This window comes from Bombus flavifrons, chromosome 11 (assembly GCF_040668555.2).
Source record: "Bombus flavifrons isolate JBK064 chromosome 11, iyBomFlav1_principal, whole genome shotgun sequence".
In the NCBI taxonomy this organism is placed as follows: Eukaryota; Metazoa; Arthropoda; class Insecta; order Hymenoptera; family Apidae; genus Bombus; species Bombus flavifrons.
Window position 1 is genome coordinate 12,037,155 of NC_138452.1, and position 26,547 is coordinate 12,063,701.

General features: G+C 35.8%; 1 protein-coding gene across 9 annotated transcripts in view; it reads left to right on the top strand.

Moving 5' to 3' along the window:
- Positions 1-26,547, top strand: part of LOC138185055 (neural-cadherin) — a 235,953-nt gene that overhangs the window by 201,415 nt on the left and 7,991 nt on the right. For all 9 annotated transcript variants that reach the window (XM_069123654.1, XM_069123653.1, XM_069123662.1 and 6 more), the window contains 6 exons: positions 20,554-20,697; positions 22,082-22,197; positions 23,561-23,725; positions 24,972-25,109; positions 25,668-25,854; positions 26,310-26,543. In XM_069123654.1, the coding sequence (XP_068979755.1) occupies positions 20,554-20,697; positions 22,082-22,197; positions 23,561-23,725; positions 24,972-25,109; positions 25,668-25,854; positions 26,310-26,543 (984 nt within the window). The remainder of the gene's footprint in view (positions 1-20,553; positions 20,698-22,081; positions 22,198-23,560; positions 23,726-24,971; positions 25,110-25,667; positions 25,855-26,309; positions 26,544-26,547) is intronic.

The following is a 26,547-nucleotide window of genomic DNA, read 5'->3' on the forward strand; positions in this document are numbered from 1 at the left end:
AAAACCAAGATTTTTTGAAAATTTAACAATTATATTCATCAAAATATATGTTAATAAATTTTTCATTTAAAGTTACATTTCAAAGTCAAAGATATGCTAGATATGATCTATAGCTAATTTTTTTTTATTATACTATTTAAAAAACAGATAAATATTTCAAATACTTCAGGTCGAAATTTATGTTAAAGAGAGTATCAGTTCGTTGTATAGCGTGCCATAAACTGAGGAGTATAGCCTGCGGTGCTAACGCAACGATCGCAATTTCATGGAAAGTGATTATCTACTCTATTATAATTATTCCAAGCGTGTACGACGACAGATTAGCTACTTCCTATTTATGCCATATCACAGGTAAGCATGATTAACCCCGTCTACTAAACGATTGTACGTACAACAAAGTACTGGTAGTCGTTTACCGTGAACGAAACAGTTCTTTATCCACATAAGCCTTGCATTAGCAGTTTATCCGTTATCCGTGTCTTTTCACGATCCTACGTACACGCGTATCTTATAATTAAAAAGATAATAAGAACTGTAATACCAATGGAGCTGGAAGTTTTCGCGAAAATAGAAACCTGAAGATTGAAAAAGCAAAAATGACTGGTTCATAAAATAAGATTTATACAAGTAAGAAAATAAGGAATAAAAAAGTAAATGTAAGTATTCCGATTGCAGTAACGCGTGTAGTCTTTTAATCGAAAATATCTTTACAACTTCTTTCGCTTCTTCCTTCTTCTTTCAAATAGACGTCACAGAAAACACGAGCCAAAATTCTAACACGAATAAATAAGACTTCTTTGATCTAAATTACTTGCAATTAAAATGACTTTTTCGGGATAATAGCAATTACGAAAGAATCGCTAGATGCAAGTTTAAGAGTTCGTATCTATCTTCGTTGAAAATCAGAAAACTAGCAACGTTAGAAATGTAAAATTACGGGAATAATTTTCTACGTTATACGGTAAGACGAAAGTAATAGAAGCTCATGCGCGATCACAGAAAAGCCGTTGCCAATATTGGTCTCGAGATCGAACATCTTACCCGAAGCTTCTTAGCAGTGAAAACGGATATATCGAAACAGCTTCCCGTCCCGAAGCTTCTATTTCCCTTGGTGATGGTCGGTGTCTTCGGCAATTCCCATCGCGACGACAGTATGCGTGCTTCTGCGTGGTTATTTTCTCGATTAGAATGTGAATATCTCCATGGCCTAGTATCGAGACCAACTTTTCTGCAATTTCCTTCTATTTGCCTCGAAAGTTTCGCGAAATTTCATGTCCTGTGTATCCTATTCAGGTAGCAAATTTTCATCGTTAACGAAAACCGATTCCCCTTTGCTTCATCACTGACTTCCCTTTTGTTCTCGATACTGTCTATTTTCTGAATATTTTCTCCTATCCATATCCAGTTCGATAAGAGAACAGGATTCCATTGACTTTCTTTAAAAATATCGATTCTTGATGAAAGGAAAGCTTACTGTTGCAAGATTTTATCAACAGTATTTAAATAGTGTTATTCAATTAATTATATAGCGACAAATTATTCGTGACAAAATATGACATTTCCTGTAATAAATAGAATATAACAAAGTTAGAATTTATTTACACACATATTTAGCAAGCGTTTAACAAATAATTGGAATGTCGGCGAATGGAGATAAACGTCATCGAGTGTCAATTCTTAAAGCTTTAGTTGTATCACTTCCGAGTGCTCGTTCATTTCCGACAAAGATACACCGGAGTAAACAAGTTTCTTCCTTTCTTCTCAACTTAATTCGCAAAAACGGAGACAGGTACCATTCCTTCAGCAATCGAATGGTTCGATAAAAATGTGCCTGGAGGAGATCATCGATAGATGTGTCTGATAGACAAACTTAAACATAGCTTACACATACGCAACAGGCTTAAACATAGGCCTTTTACTACCAAGCAGTTAACAACGACACCGAGAAAATCCCTCTCCGAGTCAATTTTTCTTCTCTCCTTCGTTCCCCTTTCCTTCCTTCCTTTTCACTCCATTTCTTTCGTATCTCTGGCCACCTCCTACTCGCTCATCTCTTCTCTTTTGCTCTCTTATCTCCAACTTTTCTATTTCCAGCTCTTCATCGTCCTTTCCCATTTTTATCCCTTCCACGGTCACATTTTTCTCTCTGTTCACGAATATTCCGGAGAAACGCGATCCATCGGTGTAATTCCAACGAAGTTGAGAAAAGCTGCGAGGTCAGTGCAGTGGTCATAAATCTCGTTGGTCGACTCCTTTCGCGACGTGCTATGAGGATCGTTTAAAATTCCAGATTGCTGCTGTTAAAAAGTTTTCTCGTAAGGTGGTGTCGGTAACCGGCGTCAATTCCTCTCATTCCTTTATCCCCCATCCTAGATTCAAGTTCGCTGGAGAACCGCACCCGTGGCTTTACGACAGCGCGCCGTTGACACTTTTACAGTGTCCTAATTCATTGGATCAATGCCCCGGTAATTAGGCTCCATTATGCGGCAAGATGAGTCGTCAAGTTTGTAGTTGAACTTCGGCCCCGTTCTCCGCCACGAAAGAGTCGAACAGCCGCGGAAAACGAAGTTGCGGGGCGGAGACCGAGCTTCGAACTTGCGAAAGTGGATCCCGAAGGAGATTGATGGCACACGCCCGGGAAATTCAACGGCGAACCCTCGACGAATCGTCGACGATCTTTGTCGTGCGATTCCCGAGCTGAATAAATAATCGTCTCGTGAACGAGAGGGCTGTGGCCGCAATTCACCGGGTTACCAGCTGCGTTTAATCAACTCGACTTTTTCTTCCTACTTTTCGTCCGATATCTGTTATTCATGACGTGTCCTCCAAGTTGACTGGTATTACGGCAATATGATTTTAAACAGGGAGCTTCTTTTTGTCGTACGTTACGTGAGACGTAATAGTGAATACCCTTTTTGCGACTTCATCTAAATGTGTTAATCTAAATGTGTGCTTGTTAACGTTATTTTCGTTCATATTTATACATAATAATTCGTTCTGTATCTGCAGTACAACGCTTTACGTAAGCAATTGTATAGTAACAGATAAATAAATGCTATTATCAAAATTGATTATTATTCAAATTGAAAAGTAGTTTCGAATTTTTTGTTATTTAGAATAAAGTATCTACGAGCACATAATGTTACGTTAAGCGTTGCACTCGAGATACAAAACAAATTATTGTGCATACGAACGAAGATAAATCATTACTCCGACAGGAGCTTTAAACACGTTGCAGGTAACGAATTAGTGTGAGCTTTAGCTTTCCTTGGAAGTGTCGTTCATAAATTGTGCTGTTACTGTTCTCAACACCTTAATTACGACACTAAGCTTGAAATTGTGTCTCTCAGTAGCGTTCCTCTATGTTACATCCGTTTCCATTAAATCGTAATTGTCATCAAATTTATCCGCTTCCTATCAGTGTCTCTAACGTTTGCCTTAGAATTTTCTAAAATATAGATGTAGATAACTAAACTGCAGTTATATTCACCTTTCTATTCGCTAAAACGAAAATACAATAATTTTCAAGGATTACGACATTAACGTAAATTCGTCGAAGAAATACATACGTATATAGACGTTAAGTATCGCTTGAAATTATGCCATTAAAATACAAATACTATTTCGAACGTCAATGGACAAGTCACACTAATTTTTAAAATTTTTCATATGTCCAAAATCAGACATTTATCACGAATATATTAAGAAATAATACAACTTAGAGTGGCAAAAGTTGTTCCACAGTTAAGCCATCCTTTACATAATCGTTGATTTTTGGATTCTTCAATCTACCACAATGAGAAATTACTGGCCTCTACTTAGACTTAGACTACTTAGACTTTGAAGATCAAATACAAATGGTTATATTAACTTTCTAATAATCTGCAACATTTATCATCAAGCAAATTGTCCTGTAGCGATATTGTTTCATAGTAAAATCAAGCCTTTTAATCATTAACTTAATCATTCACTTTTGAACTTTGCAATTTATTATTCCAAAGCCAAGTTACTTTTCCAATCTCATAAATTAGATTATAAAGCAGAACCTCGTTTTTACAACACAATTTTTCGCCTCCGCTTACACCGTTCCACCAGGAAAGCAAAACGAAGCCAATCTTCACGTATATTCTGCGATATAACTGTACCTTTGAGGCGAAAAATTCCACGAGAAATATCAGAATTTTGCGGAGCACGATGGACGAAATTTTGCGGATTCCAGAATTTGCCGATAATTCTTCCTATAAAATGTTACCTGGCGATAGGCTGCTGCTACTGCAGAGGAGCCACATTGTGTGTCAAAATGGTTGGAGGGTTCGAATTTCGTGTTCTCGACACTCGAATCATAGCAGCTTCGCCCGATGCCACGGATTCCGAGCAAATTCCTGACATACAGGGATGTGTTGCGAATTCTAGATATCACTTTGATTCCACGATGCCTCTGATTCAGTCTCAGTCAGGCTAATTTCGTGTCAGTACGATGATTCACGAGAGAAACGCTGATAAGTATGAAACAAAGCGTACATTCTTTCAGAGAACTTCGTTAAGGTTGTTGGAACAAATTTTTCTGTGATTTGAATTTCAAAAGATGTAACGCAAGAGGAAAAAGGGTGGTTAAGCAATGGGATGCAAAATCCTTTATGCAACTTTATTAGCTCTGTGCGAATACTTTATGATATTACTATAGGAGATGAGTTGCTGGATAACGATGAAATAAAAATTCTTCTATGAATATTAAATAAGTTTTACAATTTTTTAAAAAGCCAACTATTATATAATATTTGTGTATAAAATATACATATATAGGTACCCTCGATCAATCGACGATACAATCTAAATATAAAAGAAATCTACCAACTGAAATTACATAATGACGTTAACGTCCACGTATATTAACGTACGAAACTTGCAAGTAACTGATCAAATAGTAAAACGTAACATGCGTTATGACGTTTTCCATTCCGGCATTCGTAACATCCTATCTCTTTTATTTCACATTTTCTCTTGCGCGTGTTATTTCAATTATAATATAGAATAAAATATTTGTGTCGACAAAGTAACTGCACAAACCTTTGAAGGCAGCCAAATATTTTTCCCTTTTTTATGTATGAATAAAGTTTCAACGAAATTGAAACGTTACAGTTGCTACGGTCTTCTGAATGATTAGAATACACGAGTTTGAACGTAATAAATCAAGCAAAGAGTATTGAGTGAGCGGACAAAGGACAGAAGCGAACACAGCGGGAATGACCATTTCGTAAAAACGTGAAATAAAGGAAAAGGAACGGTCAACAAGGTCTTGATTGAAGTTTCCAACAGAACAAAAGAATCTTTATTACGAGGTCCATTTTATTTCTGCATATTTTCTTGTAAATACGCAGGATAGAAGTAACAATATGCTACGAGCTAACAATCTAGGACACGCGTATTTCATATGAAAAGTTTTATACTAAATATACAGATCGCTATAGAATATTCTCAGTAAAAGATTCAATGCTTTCATCTTTGATCAAACGCGATAAAAACTATTAATAGGTATTCTCTTGAAAGAAAACGAGATATTTTTCTAGGATCATCGTAATTTCTGAAAAGCAGATATTTGCGATAAGACACGTTCTGCTGTAGTTCGAAAGTTTTATCTAATTTACTAGAATACTTTATCGAAGTTCCACATGCTCGCGGACTTTATTATAGAAATAGAACGAGAATTTTCATGTTAGTAAGATCGAAGTGGTTCGATAAGACGCACTAACCACAAAGTCGAAGGGAAGTTCTTACACAAAGATGTGGGTCGAACAAGTTTCTTCCGTATTTAATTTTTTTCTGTAAATTCCCCAAGGTTCTAACATTATTCCAGAAAAGAATCGCTATATCGCCAATATTTCGTAAGATAAAGTTGATCATAATATCGAGGAATTTAAAAAACTTGAAACGATGTATAAATTATTTTGGAAAAATTACAGAAAAAGTATATGACTCAACCAATTTTTATTTTTTTCCGTTGACAACATTTTTAATATCAAATATAACGGGAAAATTAATAACTTGAAAATTAAAATCTGAAAAACACTGTATAGTAATAGTATGATGGCATATTGTGTTAACATATAGAACATTTCCTTGCCGTATCTCGTAATAGGGAACGCTATCTTTAATCTTAAATATAGTCTCTTCTATCTTACAACGCGGTATTAACCAATTCTATTCTGTTTCAAATCTTCGATATCACGTACAAAAGCTAAATCCAACAAGAAATAATCGTTTTTCAAGTCACATTGAAACTATCTTGTATTCCGTTGTTTTCATACACATGGTAGTTCGATTAATCCACAGGCAAATAGTAATAATATCGAAATGAAGCTAGCAATGTTCAAATAGCAATTAACTCCAATATTATATCTATCAAAATATTTCATATTAGTAGATGCCTTTAATTTTTATCTTTCTTATTGGGGTATTTAGAATCGCATAAACGTCTCGAGTCTTGAATTAACGAACGACTATCGTTTAAACTAACGTTATTGGCAGCTGGGATAAGATATCCCCTCCCTTCGTATGCTTTTTATTCTATGTACTATCCTAAGAATTAAATCGAGTCTGTAAATTCCACAAATTGTCGCAAACCCTGGAACCACCGAAAACTACCAAGCAAAAACTTGCCACTGTCGACTACAATACCACGACAAACCATGATTAAACTACAATTCGTAAAACGATTCGTCCGCAACAATCCTCCTTCTACGAAAAAAGAAACAGGATAAAACATGGCGCGCAGTAATAACTTCACCGAGAACCCGCCTCGTTGCAGAAACAAGATCCGGTCGCGACGAGATTTTACGCAGAGACAGCACACACCGGTCCAGCTAGATTTTATCTGAAAACAGTTTTACCCATGCAAATGGCAAGGCGATCGAATCGACCGGTCACAGGTACACCCTATATATACGTGGCATGTATGAACACACAGGTGCACGGCTCGTAAGCGAGGACGTGATATACTTGGCTCGGACGGCACGTGACACTATTTTTCCCGCGCAATTTATTACCACGGATTTATCACCGGAGATTTATTTCTACGGAAAACAGGAAGGAAATTAAGTCAGGAACCCCGTTTTCTTCTCGTTGGCTAAACTTTATGTACTCCTTTTTTTCTTTCTCTTTGGCCGCGGTTTCATCTTCGCGCGGTGGATCGCGGGGTACCGCGTGTCCCGACACACGTGCTCCAGGGTTCATAGTTGAACAAACGGTCTTCCAGAGGCTATAAATCTTTCGTTACGCTCGTCTTATCTGCAGGATTCGTCTCCTTGCCACGTTGCACTGATTTACGACCGGGGATTAATATGTTACCAGAGGCCGCTTCAAGTGGTTAGCCTATCTAATTGTATTTTTTACGCCACTTGAGGAATTTAGGTCACGAATTTGAGGAATGATACTTTTGCAAAAGGGATTTTCATGAAAGATGCCTGGGTCGTGCTTCATACCTTGTACGATTGAATGGCTTTGGTATTCAACCAACGATAAAGGTGAATATTATTTCAAAGACTACCGTCCTAACGATGAGAAGGATGTGGAGAAACTTTTACAAAGCTACTGTAGATTTATACGTAATAGTACATTTTGATAAATAATACAATAATATAGTTATTGTAGTAATTGAACGTTTACACTAATGGATATTATAAATTAGTAATGCATCAGTATTATTAATGATAGTGCCATTAGGCACAAATTCTATTATCGTAATTGATTTATGAAAGATATCGTTAAATTGCAAACCATTATGACGTATGAATAATTACTGTACTGTCGTAGTAATAGAAAATATAGATAATTAATGTTCCTAGTACAAATATAACTAAACTTTGAACTCGTTAGCCGTAGAAATAAATTAAACGTTATGAGAAGTTATTTGAAATTATAATTGAACAAATAATTGAAATATATTAAATTAGTGATTTCGAACGTATTGTACGTTAAATATATAACATAGTAATTACGTTACTATTTTTTTATAAATTTCCAAACAACCGTCAAGTACATAGTTATTGGTATAAAAGCTTATACGTATCTCTTGCATCAAGCTTAAGGGAAAATATAACGAATGCGAGTTTTCTGAGAAGCAGACTGAAGGATACAATCAACCTACATTTCTTCTTGATTCGTGTGAAAGGGAATGGTCGTTAAATACGTATCACTTCGAATGAACTTTAAAGCAATGTGAACCAGCTCTTGGGAACTGAAACCGTGCGATTAAAAAGTCAAAACTCTTCCGTGAAAATGTGGATAAGTTGAGTTATATACCTTAGGTATTTCTTTACGTTAGAATATCTTCAATGTTAACGATAGACGCCTCGCGGATTTATAAATCGAAATTTTAAATAACCGTAGACGGCTACAAGATATTAGAACGTGGGAAAGTTTTTTTCTTGTCATTATGTACAGGGTGGAGCGGAAGTCGTTGAAATCGACAACCGGGCAAGGGGTGATTCTACGTGAAGAAGCAAGAAAAAGTTTTGATATAGCACTCCTTCATTTCGTTTTCGAGGAAATCAATTTTGAAGATTTGACAGGTGTACTTTAACTTGGTTAATTCTAGACCGAACAAAAGTAAATCATCAACAAATAACGAGTTATCGTTTATTCGTTATTTTCACTTGTCTTGCAGTTTATTTGTCATATTTTGCGAATATCAGGAGAAGATATAATAATAGAAATGTAGAGAAATAGAAACAAACTTTTCCCTATAATCTTCATGTAGAATCTTTTAATCATCTTTTAATCGCTCGAACAAGTTAGGCGAAAGATTGCAAAATATCGCGTAGATTCGTTCATCATCAAATTATCGCAGTTAACTTAATACAATATCGGTTCTGCCGGATCATCGTGCATCCACTTTTACGCTTTGAACATCCCATTTTTTTATCTCTATTTCCGAGTACGGACGAATGGGAAACGTGAAAATGATTTCCCGGTCGGTGAAACGCGAGAAACTTCACGGGCAATCGCGTCGTCCGGAGCGACGCTAACAAGACAAGCGAAAAAAATTCGTTCGCACCTCGTCCAACTTCTCTGCTCTTCCTTTCGTTGCAAGCAATCTCCGCGCGATTGGATACTCGATTACATCATTGTTGCAAACAATTCCAATTAAGCGAAAAGCGCGGCAATCAGGTTTCGAGTTCGTTCTTTTCAGAAGTCTGTCGCGAAAGGTGGCGAGGCGGGAAGGAAAAGAGTGGGAAAATCAAGAGGGAGGGAAAAAAGAAAGATCGATGAGATCCATTAGTCTTCATTCAACCCTGGCCCTTCTCGTGTCGATCGAAAGTTCACCTAAATTCTAAACCGTGCCTTAAATTTTCAATCTCGAATTTACAACACGGATGCACGCACGTACGATTTAACACGCCTGTTTCCCCGTTATACGATTTACATTCAACATGCGGTTCAACGGCCAAGATTTTCTCCTAATGTTGGAAACGATCGGAGAAACAGAGAAGAGCCTGAACACGTCTTTGAGAACATGTATAGAATTTACGTGGAAGATCCAAGATCTGTGTTTTTGACTTCCAGATATTTATCCCGCGTTCTTTACGATATAAAATTACTTTTTGTTTGTTTGTATTTATACTTTTATATCGTATATGTGCTGTTTATTTGCAATTATATTTTTAAAATTAATCCTGTTCGCATGCGCTACGAGAAGGTATAGAACTTGCATGAAGTTTTAAAAAATGGTATCAGAAAACTTTTGACAATTTTAATGTCGTGTATCCGGAAGAAAATAACAACAAGTTTATGATTAACGAGAACATACGAGATCTCGCACTTTATGCTTAATGTTTAATATACATCCGTACGTTCTTCCTCTTTACTCGTGTCTAAAATACATTACATAGAATGCCTAATATCTCCAGTGATCCTGTACAATATCAAAGGTACTGCAATGAATATCGTCGGTATTATTAGACTACAAACGTTCATAGCTGGTCGAGTGGTATGTGACTAAAATTAGCCTGAACCTAGGCCACCCTAATCATTTACATTAATCGTTTCCTTGGCCATGATCCAACCTCGGTTCCGTGCAAATCGTTTCTAAGCGATTGCTCAGTGCTCACCCTTTGTGTAAGCGTGCTCCGTCACCGTTCTTTATTTCCTCGACGCACACATTTCCCTCGACCTCGTATCGAATGAACGATGGCGAGAGCGAGTCGAAGCAACAGAAATCAAGTATTTTCGAAAGCAATCGAGTGATCCGAGGGAGGGCGCGGTTAAGGATAAGCTTCTCCGGACCGTTGGAGCTTGGAAAGTGGTCGGAAAGGGGTTAGAAGGCGAGTGGGATTGGGGGCTTTATCGATTTCTTACACCGTAGCCCAGTAACGCGTTTTGTACGTCCACAGCGTGGCGTCATTGGGTGTAGCTATTGCCGGTCACGCTACAGAGAAAACAACCCCCGACCATCCTGTGCAACTCCTCGATCTATCGGCCGATAACCGATGGCCTCTCGAACTCGTTAAACTTTTGTTCTGTCGTTCCTCCGTGAATTTAATGGGCGACACGGGACGAGGCAGCGCGTTTCCACGATTTAAGTCCACCGATAAATTTGTAAACTCGCGCCATGCCAAGACGACATCCAGCTTTATTGCCATCGGCCGCGACGAGCAGCTTCGATGCTTTTATGTATGAGAGACCATTAACGTCGATAGAACTTAAAGAGAGAGAGAGAGAGAGAAAAGGATAGAGAAAGATAGAGAAAATTGATTCTATTGTAATCGTGGAATTTTTGTTTCATTGAATCGAATGGAAGTGAAATCATAGCCATGAGATTTAATTTGATCAGTCGATCGTTATCGATATTGAAATTTTATTTTTGCCCGTATTTGGGCATTTTTTTTTTTTTTTATTTTTTATTGTATTCCTAGCAATTGATAGGCTTCGTGCACATGTTTTTATATCATTTCGTCATAGTGTTGCCGTAGCATGGTAATTCTTGTAATCGTTTGAATAGTAATTTTTTAAAAGAATCACCGTTGGAAACAAAATCATAGTCATTAATTTGACTGATCAATTATTCGATCAATAATAAAATTTGTATTTTTACACATACTCTGATAGCTTTATAATTAAAACTAAATAGATTTTATTACGACATATTATAAAACAAATTGATATTTTATATTACGAATATAGTAAATTATTTTACAATCTTGAAATTCAATTATTAGGTGATTAAAATTAAAAGAATTGAACTAAATTTAAATGAATTAAAAATATACATAACAGCGTTCACTTGTAATATATTTGAAAATGCTCACTTCATATTTCGATGGAAGATGGAAAATCTCATTTTCTCGATTCTCTAATGTCCGTCAAAATTGTGGAACAGCTGTGAAATCATAGAAAAGGAATTAATTTCGCGAAAAACCCGATAGCTCGCAAACGGGAAAACATTTTTACAAAATTATTCGCAGAGAAACAAGAGTGCTAAATCGAGTGAGTTACGAACGTATACATTAGATGATTCCTGTGCTTTACAGCATGCAAGCCCGCGTCGCGCTTCGATTTCAATTTTCACATCGGCCCCGATTTCGAAGATGTTTACAACGTCGTAACTTCCTTTCGGGAATCAATATCGCAACGATAATAGCGCACGATTGCAAATTCCAATCTTCTCCGTTGGAATAACAGTGACTCTGGGTTTAGCATGGAATTTGCAAATGGGCGCCAACGGAAATCAAGCTTCGTCGAAGCGTTTATCGCGCGGAACATTTGAATAACCCGTTATGATTTATGCAGAAAACTTTCCAAAAAGTAGCAGGATCCCCGTAGCACGACCACGTAGCTGACTTTCCACGGAAATGGTGAACGAGAAAAACGGGAAATCGTCGTCCCTCGAGGTTTCGCGCAGTTCTGTTAGTTTCTGATCAAGTTTCATTTCATGAAAACAGAATGTATTTAAATGTCACTCTCGATATCCGGTCGGATCGAAGATTAAAGGAAAAGTTGCTTCTAGCTCTGGGTAGTTTAAACTCCAGAGTCCAGTTAACGATATTTGTAGAAGATTTTACGCAGCTTGGTCGAGCTGTAGCTGCAATTGCTTTAAATTTTGTATCGTTTAAACTGTATACCGACATATTGCACCACCTCGGACGTTTCTCAAGCAGCAAAATTTTAATACTAAACGTCAAACGTGTAAAAATGCTCGTCGGATCGTTTTGAATCTTTCGATCATCTTGAAATTTCTAACGATTAGCGAGCTTTTTGAAGACTATCGAAAATAAAAATTTATCGTGACTCATAAAAAAGCAAAGCTTTTTAACGATCGTGATAATTATCAATTCGAACGTACTTCATACTAAATAAATGCAACTGCATACTAAATAAAATTTTCCATACAATTCACTCGATTCGTCATTTTGCCTTGTGGAACTCTTTTTCCAAACAATTGCACCATTGTTTCTTCGAATCGTTAAGGTGGAAAGATTTTGTGGTAATTCGGTAAATTTTGACTGCACGTGTTGTAATAAATTTCAGTTTGTTGTCAGAGAAGCGACTAAATGTCGTAACGAAGAGCGCGTAAATTCTATAGAGGGGTATGTCGTTGTCTCACAGGAATAGTAATAGTTAACGATCGCATTTGTTAAATGCAGGATCGCTCAGTTTACAGATCACTGACGAGTGATTGCAACCACATTCGAATGCCGATGAGGTACAGCGTTGCAAAACAAGAGCGTTCGATCGAAGAGTAATGACAAATTTAAACCATTCGTACACGAAGTATACGTCAGGTACCTGTTTCACGATATTAAGAAACTAGTAATATCTCGTGTCGTTGATATATTTTACTTGAAATATTTCTTTTAAATAAGAGAATAGCTCTTTTATTAAGATTAATTTTCTTATTTTAAGAAGCCTCTTACCTTAAAATTCTTCTTTCCTTATTAGTTTGCTAATAAGTGCAAAGAGGAAAATATTTGTTCGCTGGAAGTCTGAGATAAACTTTTTCATTCATTAATAGGATAAAGCTTTATGACTACGTAATTTCATTTTTTATCTTTTTCGTCTAAAAGAGTAAACTGAAGGTTTAAAAACTAAAATAACCAACTAAAGTATGTTCGCGATATTTACTGAACAAATAGTAAAGATGAATTCGTGGTTTCGTATAGTGTTTATCTTAAAATTCATGCTAGTGTAGTCAGCAGAGCATGAAGCAAGAGAAAAATTTCACAAAAGCCAGTTTCATATTTTTTTTTTATCACAAAGAATTTGAATTCGAATCAGCCTTTTCAAACCCAATATGTAATCGATCGCTTGCAGAATTTAAACAAAGAAATTTCGAAACAAATCCGACTAATATCACAGATCATCAACTCGATAATGAAACGAATAATATAAAAAATATTATTTCATCCAAATTAAAAAAATAAATAAATTTCAAATAAATCAAATACTACTTTTGTCGATACTTTCAAATATATAAAACAAATCAATTGAATCGATAATTTATTACCAGTCTTTTAGCGAAGCGAGCGATAAAATGATAACGCACATAAAATGCTAAAGATTATTCCAACGAAAAGATATAACTTACGTATACCTATTGGCAGGAATCGATCATGTCGTCAGAACTAAAAAATATTCTACGAATAAATCATTTGTTAAATAAATGCAATAAAAGGTATAGGCATATCTTGCATATGATTTTCTTTGCCATTCTATCTAAATCTATTACATTTCTTATTTCAATTTATTAAAATTTACATCGCTAAACGATAACTTTTAGAAAGCTTGTTTATTACCTGACACATGATATGAAGAATATTATATTTGATTTTGAGAAATTTGATTCGATACATAGAAGAGATATGATATATAAAATATTATTTGAAAATCACTAAACAACGAATAATATGATATAAATATTGAAATAGTACATCATTATTTATACATGCATATACTCCTTTTCAATGAAATTTTAACAAAGAAATTGAGAACATCGGACGATTAAGCGAAGATTTATTGTCCTTGTTAACATTTCGCGAATCAGTCATTTTAAATCGCAAATAAATTTCACGAGAGCTTGTACGTCTATCCAAACACTCACTGCCGTGGATAGATAGTCACGTAGCACGTTGGCCATTTAGTTATCCACCGTATGGATTGCCGTACCGTTAAAAGTTAACGCGTTCCCCGCCAACGTCTGTCCCTCGTAAATTTTAAATTGCACGCGCCGTGCGAGAGGCGAATTTATTTTACCGCTGCATCCGGCATATTTACTGCGAATCACAATTCACGATCAGAAGAGTCGCGATTCCATCAGCCCTTTCTGTTGAATTGTTTGGGTCATTAAGCTCTTTTGACTTTTAATTATTAGATGCTCCAACGAAATTGTTATCCGTCCATGTTACTATTGATCGTTACTATATGCAGCGAATTCAAACGGCACGAGCCTGTTTCAAATTTTATTTACGCGAAGATAGGTTTCGCTGATTTTTATAAATTTACTTAAATACATACATATGTTTCTAACTGTTATGCTGATTATCAAAACCTACTATATAGGACAATTTAAAGTATCATAAATCGATAGAAGAACTACTAAATTATCTGCTATGTTCCAAATGTATCGACATAGATACATCTTTGTAACGGTACTCGAATATATCTGAAAAATTAGAAATTTTGGTAGAAGATTTTATAATAATTAATACAAAGCGCGTATGGTACGTAGAGTTTCGCAATAAGTCTTCCGTGGAAGTTATTTATTAATATTTAGTACAACGATCTGCAGTGGACATATTGAAAATATCATGAAACTTTAGCGTCACATATTCGAAAAATTCGGTCATAAATTTTTCTATGAAATATTGGAAGAATGCGATAAATAAAATAAATATTTTAGAAAGTCGATGCTTTTATGAAATACAAGAAAAATGGAACGTCTCTCCAAAAATGTTTTTTATGAAATTTTGATTATAAAATAGTAAGTTTAACACGAAACTATAGCCTGTTGCATTATGAAACATACTTGCATTATTTATGTTTCTTCCTTACCGCATAGATCATAGTAATACAAATTACGACAATTTAGTATTATGTAAAATATCTACAAAAGTTTAAAGATAGGTACTGTAAAATATCTACAAAAGTTTAAAAATAGGTACTGTAAAATATCTACAAAAGTTTAAAAATAGATACTGTGTTATTTGGCTAAACGCATAAAACAAATATCAGCAATGGTATAACAACATAAATTTTAATACATCCGTTTTAATATTATATCACTTGTGTAACGCATTCGAGAAATGTAGTTGCTATACCCATTTGATTTATAATTACTAAACGCTTAGATACACACATAAGTATTACTTATTACCATGGTTCTGTGGTATTCGTATAGATATAATAATCTATACATAGACCACCGTGCACTGGTTTAATATTGTTTGTGGCTAGTGTTGGATATATGAGGTATCTGGTCATTACGCTCTTTTGATGTTTAATTACTAGATACCTAGGTAAATGTTACTTATTACCATACTTGTTAGGTATATTATAATAATCTGGCTTCCCACACGGCGCAGCGGCGCTTTAATATCCTTTGCAAGATAGTAAATGCATTTCATAAATTCGTAAACGATTTTCCTCTCGTATTTATATCGTTGATATAAATATAAAATTGCTTCGCAATTATATTTACTCCGCGATAACTTGAAAGAAAAAATATATTTCTAATATTAATACTTGACAAAACTTCATTTTTTCTATGTAGACATATTCGGAAAGAATTTTTTAATTCATCGGATATGTATCGAATAACGCGTATGAATTATTCCAACAAATATTCTTTAAAAATACGTTTAAGAAAAGGTTTCAGAAAAGAAATTAGTTTACAGCGTGAAGGTTACTTCTCCTCGTTCGCAATTCGATCTCAGGTTACCTCGTTTCCTAGAATAGTACATACACTTTTTACTCCACGTCATTAAACAGATCGCACAGTGCAACTAAAGCGGAATGTACCGATGTACTACAGTAAACTGTAATTGCACGTTTAACGCTAAACCAACTGTGATACTGTTTCCTAAAGTAACGTAGAACATAAAACGAAAAAGGTGGCACCTCTAATTAAATATTAGCTGTATGAAAATTGAAATAAATTTTGACAGCGTCGTATGCGTCGCTCGTAGAGAATATCATTTTTCTATTCATCTTCGCGCCATTGCTACAAAATTGACATTTAATCTTCATTTTATAGAAGTACTTTTATTGTTAGATCGCTATCGCATTTTATTTCGAAGTTTTCGCTCTAACTAAAAAATAAACCAAGGCTATAAAATGAAACAGCGTGAGAAAAGAAGAGCGAAGCTGTTTCCAATAACGTAATATCCGTTTACAAGTCTCCCTTTGCACATTGGCATAATTCTACAACCAATTCGACCACATTTTGAAACTACATTTTCATGAACATACGAGCACATCGATCAACAATCGCTATCTTCCTCTCGCATGAAATACTCGGTCGAATTCGACCGAGAAATCCGGATATTGCAGGCGTACCCGCATCCGTCTCCTCTTTTTTCACCACCCTCTCGATGCTCCTCTACCATCCCATCGCCTCTGGTTAGCAATAAATCGTGGAAAGCCGCGCATTAAGAATTACGGTCGAGCGAAAGTGGGTCACGAATCAATCGAGAGAAGAAAACCGTCGAATTGTTACGGCCGAGTCGGGGTGGTTTTACCCTGCTGGAAAGAGTAATCGCTGCGGAAGGGCCTCGCAGCATAATTAATTCCTCAGCCTTCCTTCAGTGCCTGTTCTTCATTCTGTGTAAACGTTATACCGTGTACCTCGATTTTTTCATCGCTCCACGACGGAAATTAATTTGATGAAACGACAACAAAGATAAAAGGCTATGAATAATATGAAAAAATCGGTGAAAGCACGAAGAATTGGGAACGTGTTTGACAATGTTCCTCTCGTCTCTTTAATGTTATTGCTGCCTATCGGTGGAAATGGGTTTTATATTGTTTTTTCTTTCCTTTTTTTTTTTTCTAATTCTGATGTAACGATGCTTTTTGAGAGATTGCGTTTGTTTTTGTGAAACACAGATAAAAGGACAATGGTGGATTACATTTGACGAACGATGCTTCATTTCGCTTTCTTTTTATTTCGCCTCGAGTGTAATTATATCTTTATTATTATCTTTATTGTGTTTCTGTTATTACGTTTCTCTAACTATAATCATCTACACAATATTCGTGTATACATTACGAGTCGATAAGTTTAAAATTAATTCCTCGTTAATATAATTTAATAAAACTCGAGTGTCTTTACCGTACAAAATTAGTGTCCAAACTATGTATACGTGCTAGTGTACATAAATAGAATAGAAATGTATTCAAGTCGTAGTTTCGTAAAATAAGTTGTGCTTCTATCTTCTTAACAAGAAAGTGATAAATTATTTTTCATTCGATCGTCGTAACCAATTCGTTCGTGAGACTTCCTTTACGAAGTTCTAAAGCCAACATACCAATCACAAACTCCTGTCCCATCCTCCATACGCTCGCACGATATCACAAATTCCACGAACGAAGAATCGCGCGAATCTTCGTCGCAACAAAGACAGCGTTTTCTCAAAGAGATTCCAATCCTTATCAGCCTGGTTTCCGCAAAAGGCGACTCTTCTTGTCGCACTGTCTTATCCATCCAATGCCATCTAATCGGTTGTGAAAATCCTGAAAAAACGATATCGGTTCGCGCGAAATTCACTCGGTTGAGGCGAATAGTTTTTCTAGCGGGATTAATCGCAGATGGAATTTAGGATTTCCAGTCACGAATGACAGGAAGACAGAAGCAAGATTTCGGTATGGTGTGGCGCGCTAATTGACTTAATCAGACGGGTATTTGTCGGGGAAAGAGAATCGAGGGAAGTTAAACTCTCAAAGATAGGCGGAGGCAAATTGCCTGGAGCGATGCTGCATCCAGGGCGTTCAGCAAATTGACGCGAGAATTCATCTTAATAATCCGCCTATTAGTGGCGCGCAGATATGAGATATGTATTTCGGATACATCGTTTCGCTGATGGCAGCCAGTTACACTCTGAATTCTAGCTCGGTGAAAATCAACGCTGGAATACGCTCGAATTTGTTTCGTTCTCGAATAACGGTGATTCTGTCGATGTACTGTTAATCATGAAAATTAAACTTCTGCCACCATCATTTCCGTAAAACATGCTATTTTTTTTTTCAAACTTTTGTGAAAACGTTGTTTCTCGCGATGTATTAGGTGCCCGTATTTAGAAAAGTCTGCGAATGGTTGCAGTAGTTAATTTGTACAATTTGTACGGGCAGCAAGGAATTTTAACGAGCGTGTTTTGGAGCTGTTAATGATGTCTGTTGAGAAAAGTTTGAATTTCTATACAACGACGATACGATGACAATACAGCAATTTATTACGAAAATGTTCTTTTTTAACGTCATTAATTTACTGCAACTTTTTATATACCTAATTATATTATGAACTGAAAATTTAAGTATAAAATCGAGCAATAATTAACGAAACAAGGTTACCATTTAGTAGCATTTAATCGGAGATTTTCCTCTTCTACCTTAATTTTAGAGGTTAGTAAAATGAATAAAAAAAAAAAAATCAGCTTCACTGATCATATTCTGCGATTTCGTGATAAATCAGTACCCGTCGCTGCTTTCGTAATGAACTTCTGTCTTCGTTTAACTATTTTATCGTGAAGATCGATACCTGGTTTCTCAAATCTCCGATCCGCAACGGAAGCTAATAAATTACCGAACATGAATTTTCCATTAAATTATCTGCATAAATTAACCGTGAAATATCAAGCTCTGGGAACAAGTCGAGAACGCCACGCAATCTTGTTCGTACCCGAATGAAAATCGACAAGTAGGAAATTTCAGTCTGATGTATGCGTTTCGTTCACCTACTATCTGCGCTAAACGTTACAGAGATGAATAACTCGTTCCGCGAAATTGAATTTTGGAATTAGTAACAAATCCAAAACGCGTGTGATTTTCCACCAACTTACCGCTCGTTTAGCACCATCGATTAATATTATTTTTTAATATTAGCTTGCCTGCAACGCGTTGACAGGATGTTTCTTTCGTTCTCGATGGTAGATATATAATTTTTACGTTTCTATTTGCTTAAAAATATAAAAGATCGTAGAAATCGTAACTATTATAAAAACAACAACGATCGTACAACGTGAAACACACTTCAAAATTACTCTATAGGCCAGAAACGTATTCTTCCTGCAATATAATGTAATATCGTAAAAGAGTTTGATTAGAGATCGGTTGAAAATAGAAAAAACCATGTACGTCGTCCTTCTGTGGTTCGTTTTCATTTAAGAGCGCCTATGTTACTAAAGTCACCTAGTTCTTGCAGAGGTATGAGAAAAAAAATAAACAACGTTAGAGCAGAAAGACGGTTTCGGTTTTCAAGGAGGGATGACCGAGAGGTCAGAGTATGCGAGTGGAAAAGTGAGTGCGTTGCGAGAGTCAGAGTTGATCGAGACATCGAAGAGTAGAGTTGAGAGAGTTGATCGAGTTGTCAGTGTTGTGTAAGTTGTTAGAGTTGCTAGTGAGAGAGAGAGAGAGTGTTAGATTCGTTGTGACGAGAGTTGCCAAATAATTGTAAAATTATTTGAGATAGATACGAATATCGGATTTAGTTTCAGTTAAACAAACATCGTTTTCTGTCCGATTAATACTTGTATATTTAATTCACTATTAATAAATTGTAAGTAATCGGGGAAAAAATTTATATTTTAATTTCCACGATACTACAATAATATTAAAATATTTACGTGAAACGAACAGAATGAATGAAGTGAAATGAGAAAAATCAAGCATTAGCTGCAGAAATGAATTTTTTCCGATTTTTGCGTCAAATGAAAGTTTGATTGTTGGAAAGAAGTCATCTATACACCTAATATACGTAAATGTGATCCGAGAGGGAGAAAAAGTACATGTGTGCGTGCGTGAATGTATGCAAATCTGGAACGTAAAACGTAACAACTGTGGAAATACGTGACATATTTTCTTAGTTAAAAACAAAATTAACGACGTAACATCTCTTAAGAGAAATAGTAGACCACCATCCTTATTACTTATAACGCAAACATAAAAAGCGGTATAAAAATGGAGAACTCCTGAGGCAAAGAGCACCACGAATATACACGCAATATACATGGAAATTACTTGCGAATTTTCAAAGTAGATGTCATGTTATTCTACGTATGTATATGCGATTTTATCCAGCGAACAAAATAAACTTTCCACTCGATGCACAGGCTGTTCGCCAGTTTTTTATCGGCAAGTATATATAAGCCTTCGTAAATGATATGACGAGTCTTAGGAAAATCTGGATGGAAACGAATTTGCATCTTGAAGAGACATATCATAAGGAAATACGAGAACAGGCTTTTGAATCTTTCAGAGGGATTACTTTTCAACCCATATTCACTGACTTTCATATCGTAGCGAGAATGGAACGAAATCTAAACGCGTCTTCCTGCCTTATGTCTGTTTCAGTGACGAAATTCATTCGTATTGGAATAGCTGACAAGAACGACAATCCGCCTTACTTCGACAAAGGCCTCTACGAGGCTGAAGTAGACGAAAATGAGGATATACAACACACGGTTCTCACTGTCACCGCCAAAGATCACGACGAGTGTAAGTGAACATATATGCAAATACGCGATCATTTTTCACTTTGATGAACTTGTAAAGCTCGTAAAAAGAAACGGATGCTGAGGCGTGTAATCGTTTCGTCTGAACGCTAGGTATCAGGAATAAAGGTTTTTAAGGAAGGGAAGTAATTGAGATGTTTGCTACGTCAATATTTAATTAGTTGATCGTTTGTACCGCTGGTTTTGTAAGTTTTCGAAAGTTTTTGAAGGGAAGATTGTTTTTATGGTAAAAGAGATAGAATGGAAAAAGTATTCTGGAACGTTTGCTTTACTCTTCTAGTGACAAAACAACGCTGTTGCACCGTGGTAAAGATAAATACTGCTGTATGAAAACAGCTACAGTTTGTTTTCTTTCTATTTCTCCATGAAAAAGTTTTATAAAGCAACGATATTGTAAATTGCAAATTGATATTTCGCGTATGAAAGTAAGATGCGATTCTGTATACTAAAATAATAATATTATTATGTACGTACATAGAATAAGAAGTTTTCATAAAATTATAATCCGCAAACGTTCCAATTTGTATACAAATATCCATGTCATGCTAATCAACTCAACATATATTAAACTACATATCTAGTATCGTATTTTCTAATAAATGGAAATGTCGTCGCCTATCAAACAATGAGAAAAAGTATCTTCGCTTATCGAAGGTATCAGCTCTGACGGAGTACCGATGAAGTTCGCGTCGTATGTCTTCCCTTTATTCCTGATAATGATTTTATACTTCGTCTGGAAGTTCTGTATCCTTAACCTGGCTAACAAGTTTCGCTAAAATCCATCTGCCTCTTCGCCACTCGGATCCAAAGGCACGTAAACTGCTTACAAAACTTTAAATACCAGATGGTTGAAGCAAAGTCACGAAACATATTTATCCGATAGACCTCGATTAAGAACTTCGACGTATGGATTTATTACCTTCTAATGGAACCAGTTTAAGGATACAGTCTTCTTTTCCTTTTTTTTTTTCCGTAAATGAGAAAGGATGTCAGAGGGAAACTGACGTTGACGCTACTTATGATCGAATACGGTCCTTGGGGAAATTTTCCCAGTGAAAATTTAAAGAATGACCATTTTAATAAATCTTACTGTTAGAATCGTAAGTTCGTTGCAAGACAAATGAAATATTTTATTTCGTAGTTATACTAAATTGTTTGATGATAGAATATATATCGTTTCTCGTGTCTCTCGCGATAAACTCGTTGTTCGTTCAGCGAGTTGATAAGCAGAAGAATCTAAGACGTTTCCCTCTGGCGTACACCGATCGTTTTGTAAACGACACACGAACGACAGAACGGCAGGTAACGGAGTCATCGCAATCTCCTAAGGAATTTCATCTGAAAGGATCTTTCTCTGCATTTTACAGCCTCGCGTATTCGATATGAGATTACGAGCGGTAACATAGGCGGTGCATTCGCCGTGAAGAATATGACTGGCGCCATTTACGTCGCAGGTGCATTAGATTACGAAACGAGGAAAAGGGTTAGTGCATCATGGTATCACGAACGAAAAGGAAAGACACTGACAGCGGTGGAGAAAAATAAAGAAGAATAGAACAAGGAAGTAACAAAAACACAGGGAAATAGATAAAAGAGAGAGAAAGGGGAGCGAGAAAGCCTTCGATACGTCCCTGTTTAATCCTTTTAACCGTGTCCCAAGCAACGCGTTTTATTACTCGCGGTCCAATAAAAACCGTGAAATAGTGCGAAAACTTCCGCGGTTATTGCACGTTTCCTATCCGCTCATTTGTCATTGCTTTAATAAGTCTTTCGTTTCATGTGCTCCGACGTATCGTAGCTATGACATTATCGTAAATTTTGCTGAGAAATCAGATCACTCTGCGCTTCGTTTTAATCAAATTCCCATACCCTGGCGCGGGTCGCGTCGTCAAAACATTCGCTTTGTTTTGCACGGTTCTTTATGAATTCCGAACTTTTCACATTCGACTTTTATCGTTTTCGTTTCTCCTCTAATTTTCTTCCTTCCATTACGTTTAATCAAGTCAATCGGTCGTATGAATTATTAGGAATACAGAAGAATAAGAAATTACACGAGATCCGATACGTTATTCGATAGTTTAGAAATATTTTAAATAATTTTATCGCTATTCCGTTCGATTTATCGTTCTTTGTCGTACGTATTATTTCGTAAAATGAATTCGTTTTATCAACCCAAGTACACGATGTTCACGTTCTATCTGATATTTTATCGCGATTATGAAATATATAGGTATATTTTATGTTTTTAATATTCAATTTTACGTCGAATTTATGTTAGAAAATTAGAAAAGGGAATGGTCTCTCGCGAGGATTAAAGCAGCAATTTACTTGATTAATCTTTTACTTTTTGCCTTGTTTCATTAAAGCGTAAGGTTGTTCAACTTCGTTCGTCCATTCTACGTATTGCTGCAAAAAAGACTTTCATGCTTTAAAAACGGTTTCATCAGTCCACTGTTTTTATAACTTCCATTAAAAAAAAAAAGTAATCTCGTTTTTATGAACTTTTTTTTGGTCCATTAAATAGACAGCAGCGCTCGATCTTTATAAACTTTTTTATCAGAACTTCCCGTACCAAGCTTCTCGCGTGCCGCTGGTCTCTGATCTATAAAATGTAACCAAGAGATAAGTTTCGCCGTCAAACGTATGTTTCGTCGAATTCATTCGAAATTTTATCGACAATTTATTTCCTTCGTTGTTTCTACAATAAACTGCTTATCTTCTTACGATCCGTAAATTGTTGCTCGAAAGTTCCATTTCCATTATTCCTAGAAAGAGACCGCTGTCGGTGCAGTAACACGGGTCAGCTGCAAACGCTGTTATCCACTTGTTCTGCTTTAATCTTACAGTACGAGCTTCGCCTGACCGCGTCTGATAACTTGAAAGAAAATTACACGACGGTCGTGATACACGTGAAGGATGTAAACGATAATCCGCCTGTCTTCGAGCGCCCGACTTACAAAACGCAGATCACAGAAGAAGATGACAGGACTTTGCCTAAACGCGTCCTCGGGGTAATTATTCCATCTATTCTGAAATTGGTGCATAATTTACCAAGCGATTCGTACTCTCTTTATAGTTGAATCTTATACTTTGAGAGTTGGAGAACCGACACAAGTGATAAATATTACAATTAATTCTTTGATATTCGTTACTGAATATACGATAGTTTAATTTAAAAAGGAGTCGTGACAAATTCTTATCTTCAAAAATCGCCAACGTAATTAATTGTCTAGCTAGTCGATAAATCCTTCTCTTTTTAAGCTGCGTATATTTCAATTGCCTTTACGTATAATTCGGTCAAACGTGATCGTCCTAAATCAGGTAAAGAAATAGAATAATAGTAAGAGAATGATGTCATTCTGGAAAATTGCTAGCTGAAAAATTGATGGGATTGATTCGTTAAATCGTTCGACGTGAATTCGATCCTTATTTTATCCAATTACGACCAGGCTATCGTTATGTCTTCCCTGTATGTCCTTTATCACGAACTTCTGGATAAAGGGAAATTATAGTATTTGGACAGCAGTACGTTGTATCTACGGGCTAATATAGAATTCAGAACGTAAAATCCCGAATAAAACAAGGTATATGGGACATAAAGTATGGATTGTAGAATATGGAATACATAATACGAAATGTAAAATATGCAGCATAGAGTATAGGACATAATGCATAGAATATAACGTAAAACACGAAATCTACAGATCACGATCAATGGCGTATAAATTTTTCGTCGTATACATTACATACGTATGACGAGATGAATTAATAGAAAACAAAAACGAATGTGACATTTTTATTAAACTTGTCATTTAAGTATACATATTTATGTGAAATCCGCCGAAAAGTATTTAAAATAAAAGTATTTAAAATAATACGAGTGGAAATTATCCACTCTATTCCACGAACGAAATTTTAATTGATTTCATACAGATTTCATATATTTCGGGGTTTCGTATATTTTGATTGACAGAATAAGAAATTTAACACAATGGCAGGCCTGAATGTGGTAACGAATAACAAATATTTGATATCCAAAACGTTAACTAATTCTTACCAGAGGAATTGAAGAATAATAAAGAGGAGAATTATAAAAATGTTCATCAAAAAAGACTATAAAATTATTAGACTTAAATTTTTGGAATATTTTCACGTTACATATGCGTACAAGTATGATATCGGTGACAGGACGACCTAGTAATTATAATAATAAATTGCTGAAACAATGTATTTATCGATAATGAATTTTTGACACAGGTCACAGCCACTGATGGGGATAAGGATAGGCCACAGAATATCGTCTACTTTTTAACTGGTCAGGGTATCGATCCTGATAATCCAGCGAATAGCAAATTCGATATCAACCGCACCAGCGGAGAAATTTACGTTCTAAAGGTTTGTTCCATTTGCCAAATTTAATTAACACGAATCAGTATAAAGATTAGTGTACGTAGAAACTTCAATTCTCGATTACTAATTCTTTTATCACTTACAACAAATACTTTCTGTCTTTATTAATTTTTTATTTATTAACGATTTTAATATTTGGATGCCAAAAATTATCGAAACAGGAGAATGCTCGCCACAAACTCCACGTGCCAAATTAAATATTTCTACGTAAGCTCGTAAATCCATTAAAACACCTCTCTAAGTACCTTAAAACTTCTACTTCAAATCACCTCTTGCTGCTTTTATACAAAAGTTATTTAATTCGTTCAAAAGTTACGGTTTAAGTTTATTTAAAACTGATACAATGCAGCAGCGAAAGAAAGAAATTAAATTTTCGACGATAAAATCGTGTATTTAATTCGTAGTCCCGGTCGAAAGTACGTTTTGTCGCGAAGAAGTATCGTAGAGAAAAACATCGCGCAGAAGTTTCAGCGAAGCTTCTTTTATTAAATTTGCCTCGCATCCTAAGTTACTTAGGGCCGTAATCTCGCTGTTACTCCACAGCCACTGGACAGGGATCAACCAAATGGAAGACCGCAGTGGCGATTCACTGTATTTGCTCAAGATGAAGGCGGAGAAGGTTTGGTTGGTTATGCTGACGTTCAAGTGAACCTGAAGGACATCAACGACAATGCACCTACGTTCCCACAAGGCATTTATTTCGGAAACGTCACGGAAAACGGAACGGCAGGTAAAGTTAGATTACATTTTCACTATGAAGGAAATATTGCTTTTTCTTTCACGATGTGTTAACATAGTCTTTGCAATATATGATTTATTCATGATACATTGTTGGAAATATGAGAATGGACAGACACGATTTATATTCAAATAACGTTTAATAATCTAGATTGGCAATCTAGAACAAATGGACATATTTAAGTACCAATTTAAGGTTTGCGTGAAAACGATTATTGTTAATTGAGAGCTCGGTGGAATGTATTAATAAAAATACATTGTTTCTAAAAAAAAAGAAATAAATACAGAAAGCGTAATACGTAAGACGTGTATTTATCTAGAAAAAAAAGAAAGAATAGTACATAAGTATTTTAGTATTTTAGTTTTCTACAGTTGAAGATTTTATCATTTACATTGTTTTTTTCTATACAAATGATTAAGATCAGTTTTTTCCTTACTCGTTCCCAGGAATGGTTGTAATGACCATGACAGCGGTCGACTATGACGATCCGAGCGAAGGTACAAATGCAAAACTAATTTATTCTATTGAAAAGAATGTCATCGAGGAGGAAACTGGCTCGCCAATTTTTGAAATTGAATCGGAAACCGGTGTGATAAAGACGGCAGTATGCTGTTTGGACAGAGAACGCACGCCAGATTATTCTATACAAGTGGTAGCAATGGATGGAGGGGGGTTAAAGGGTAA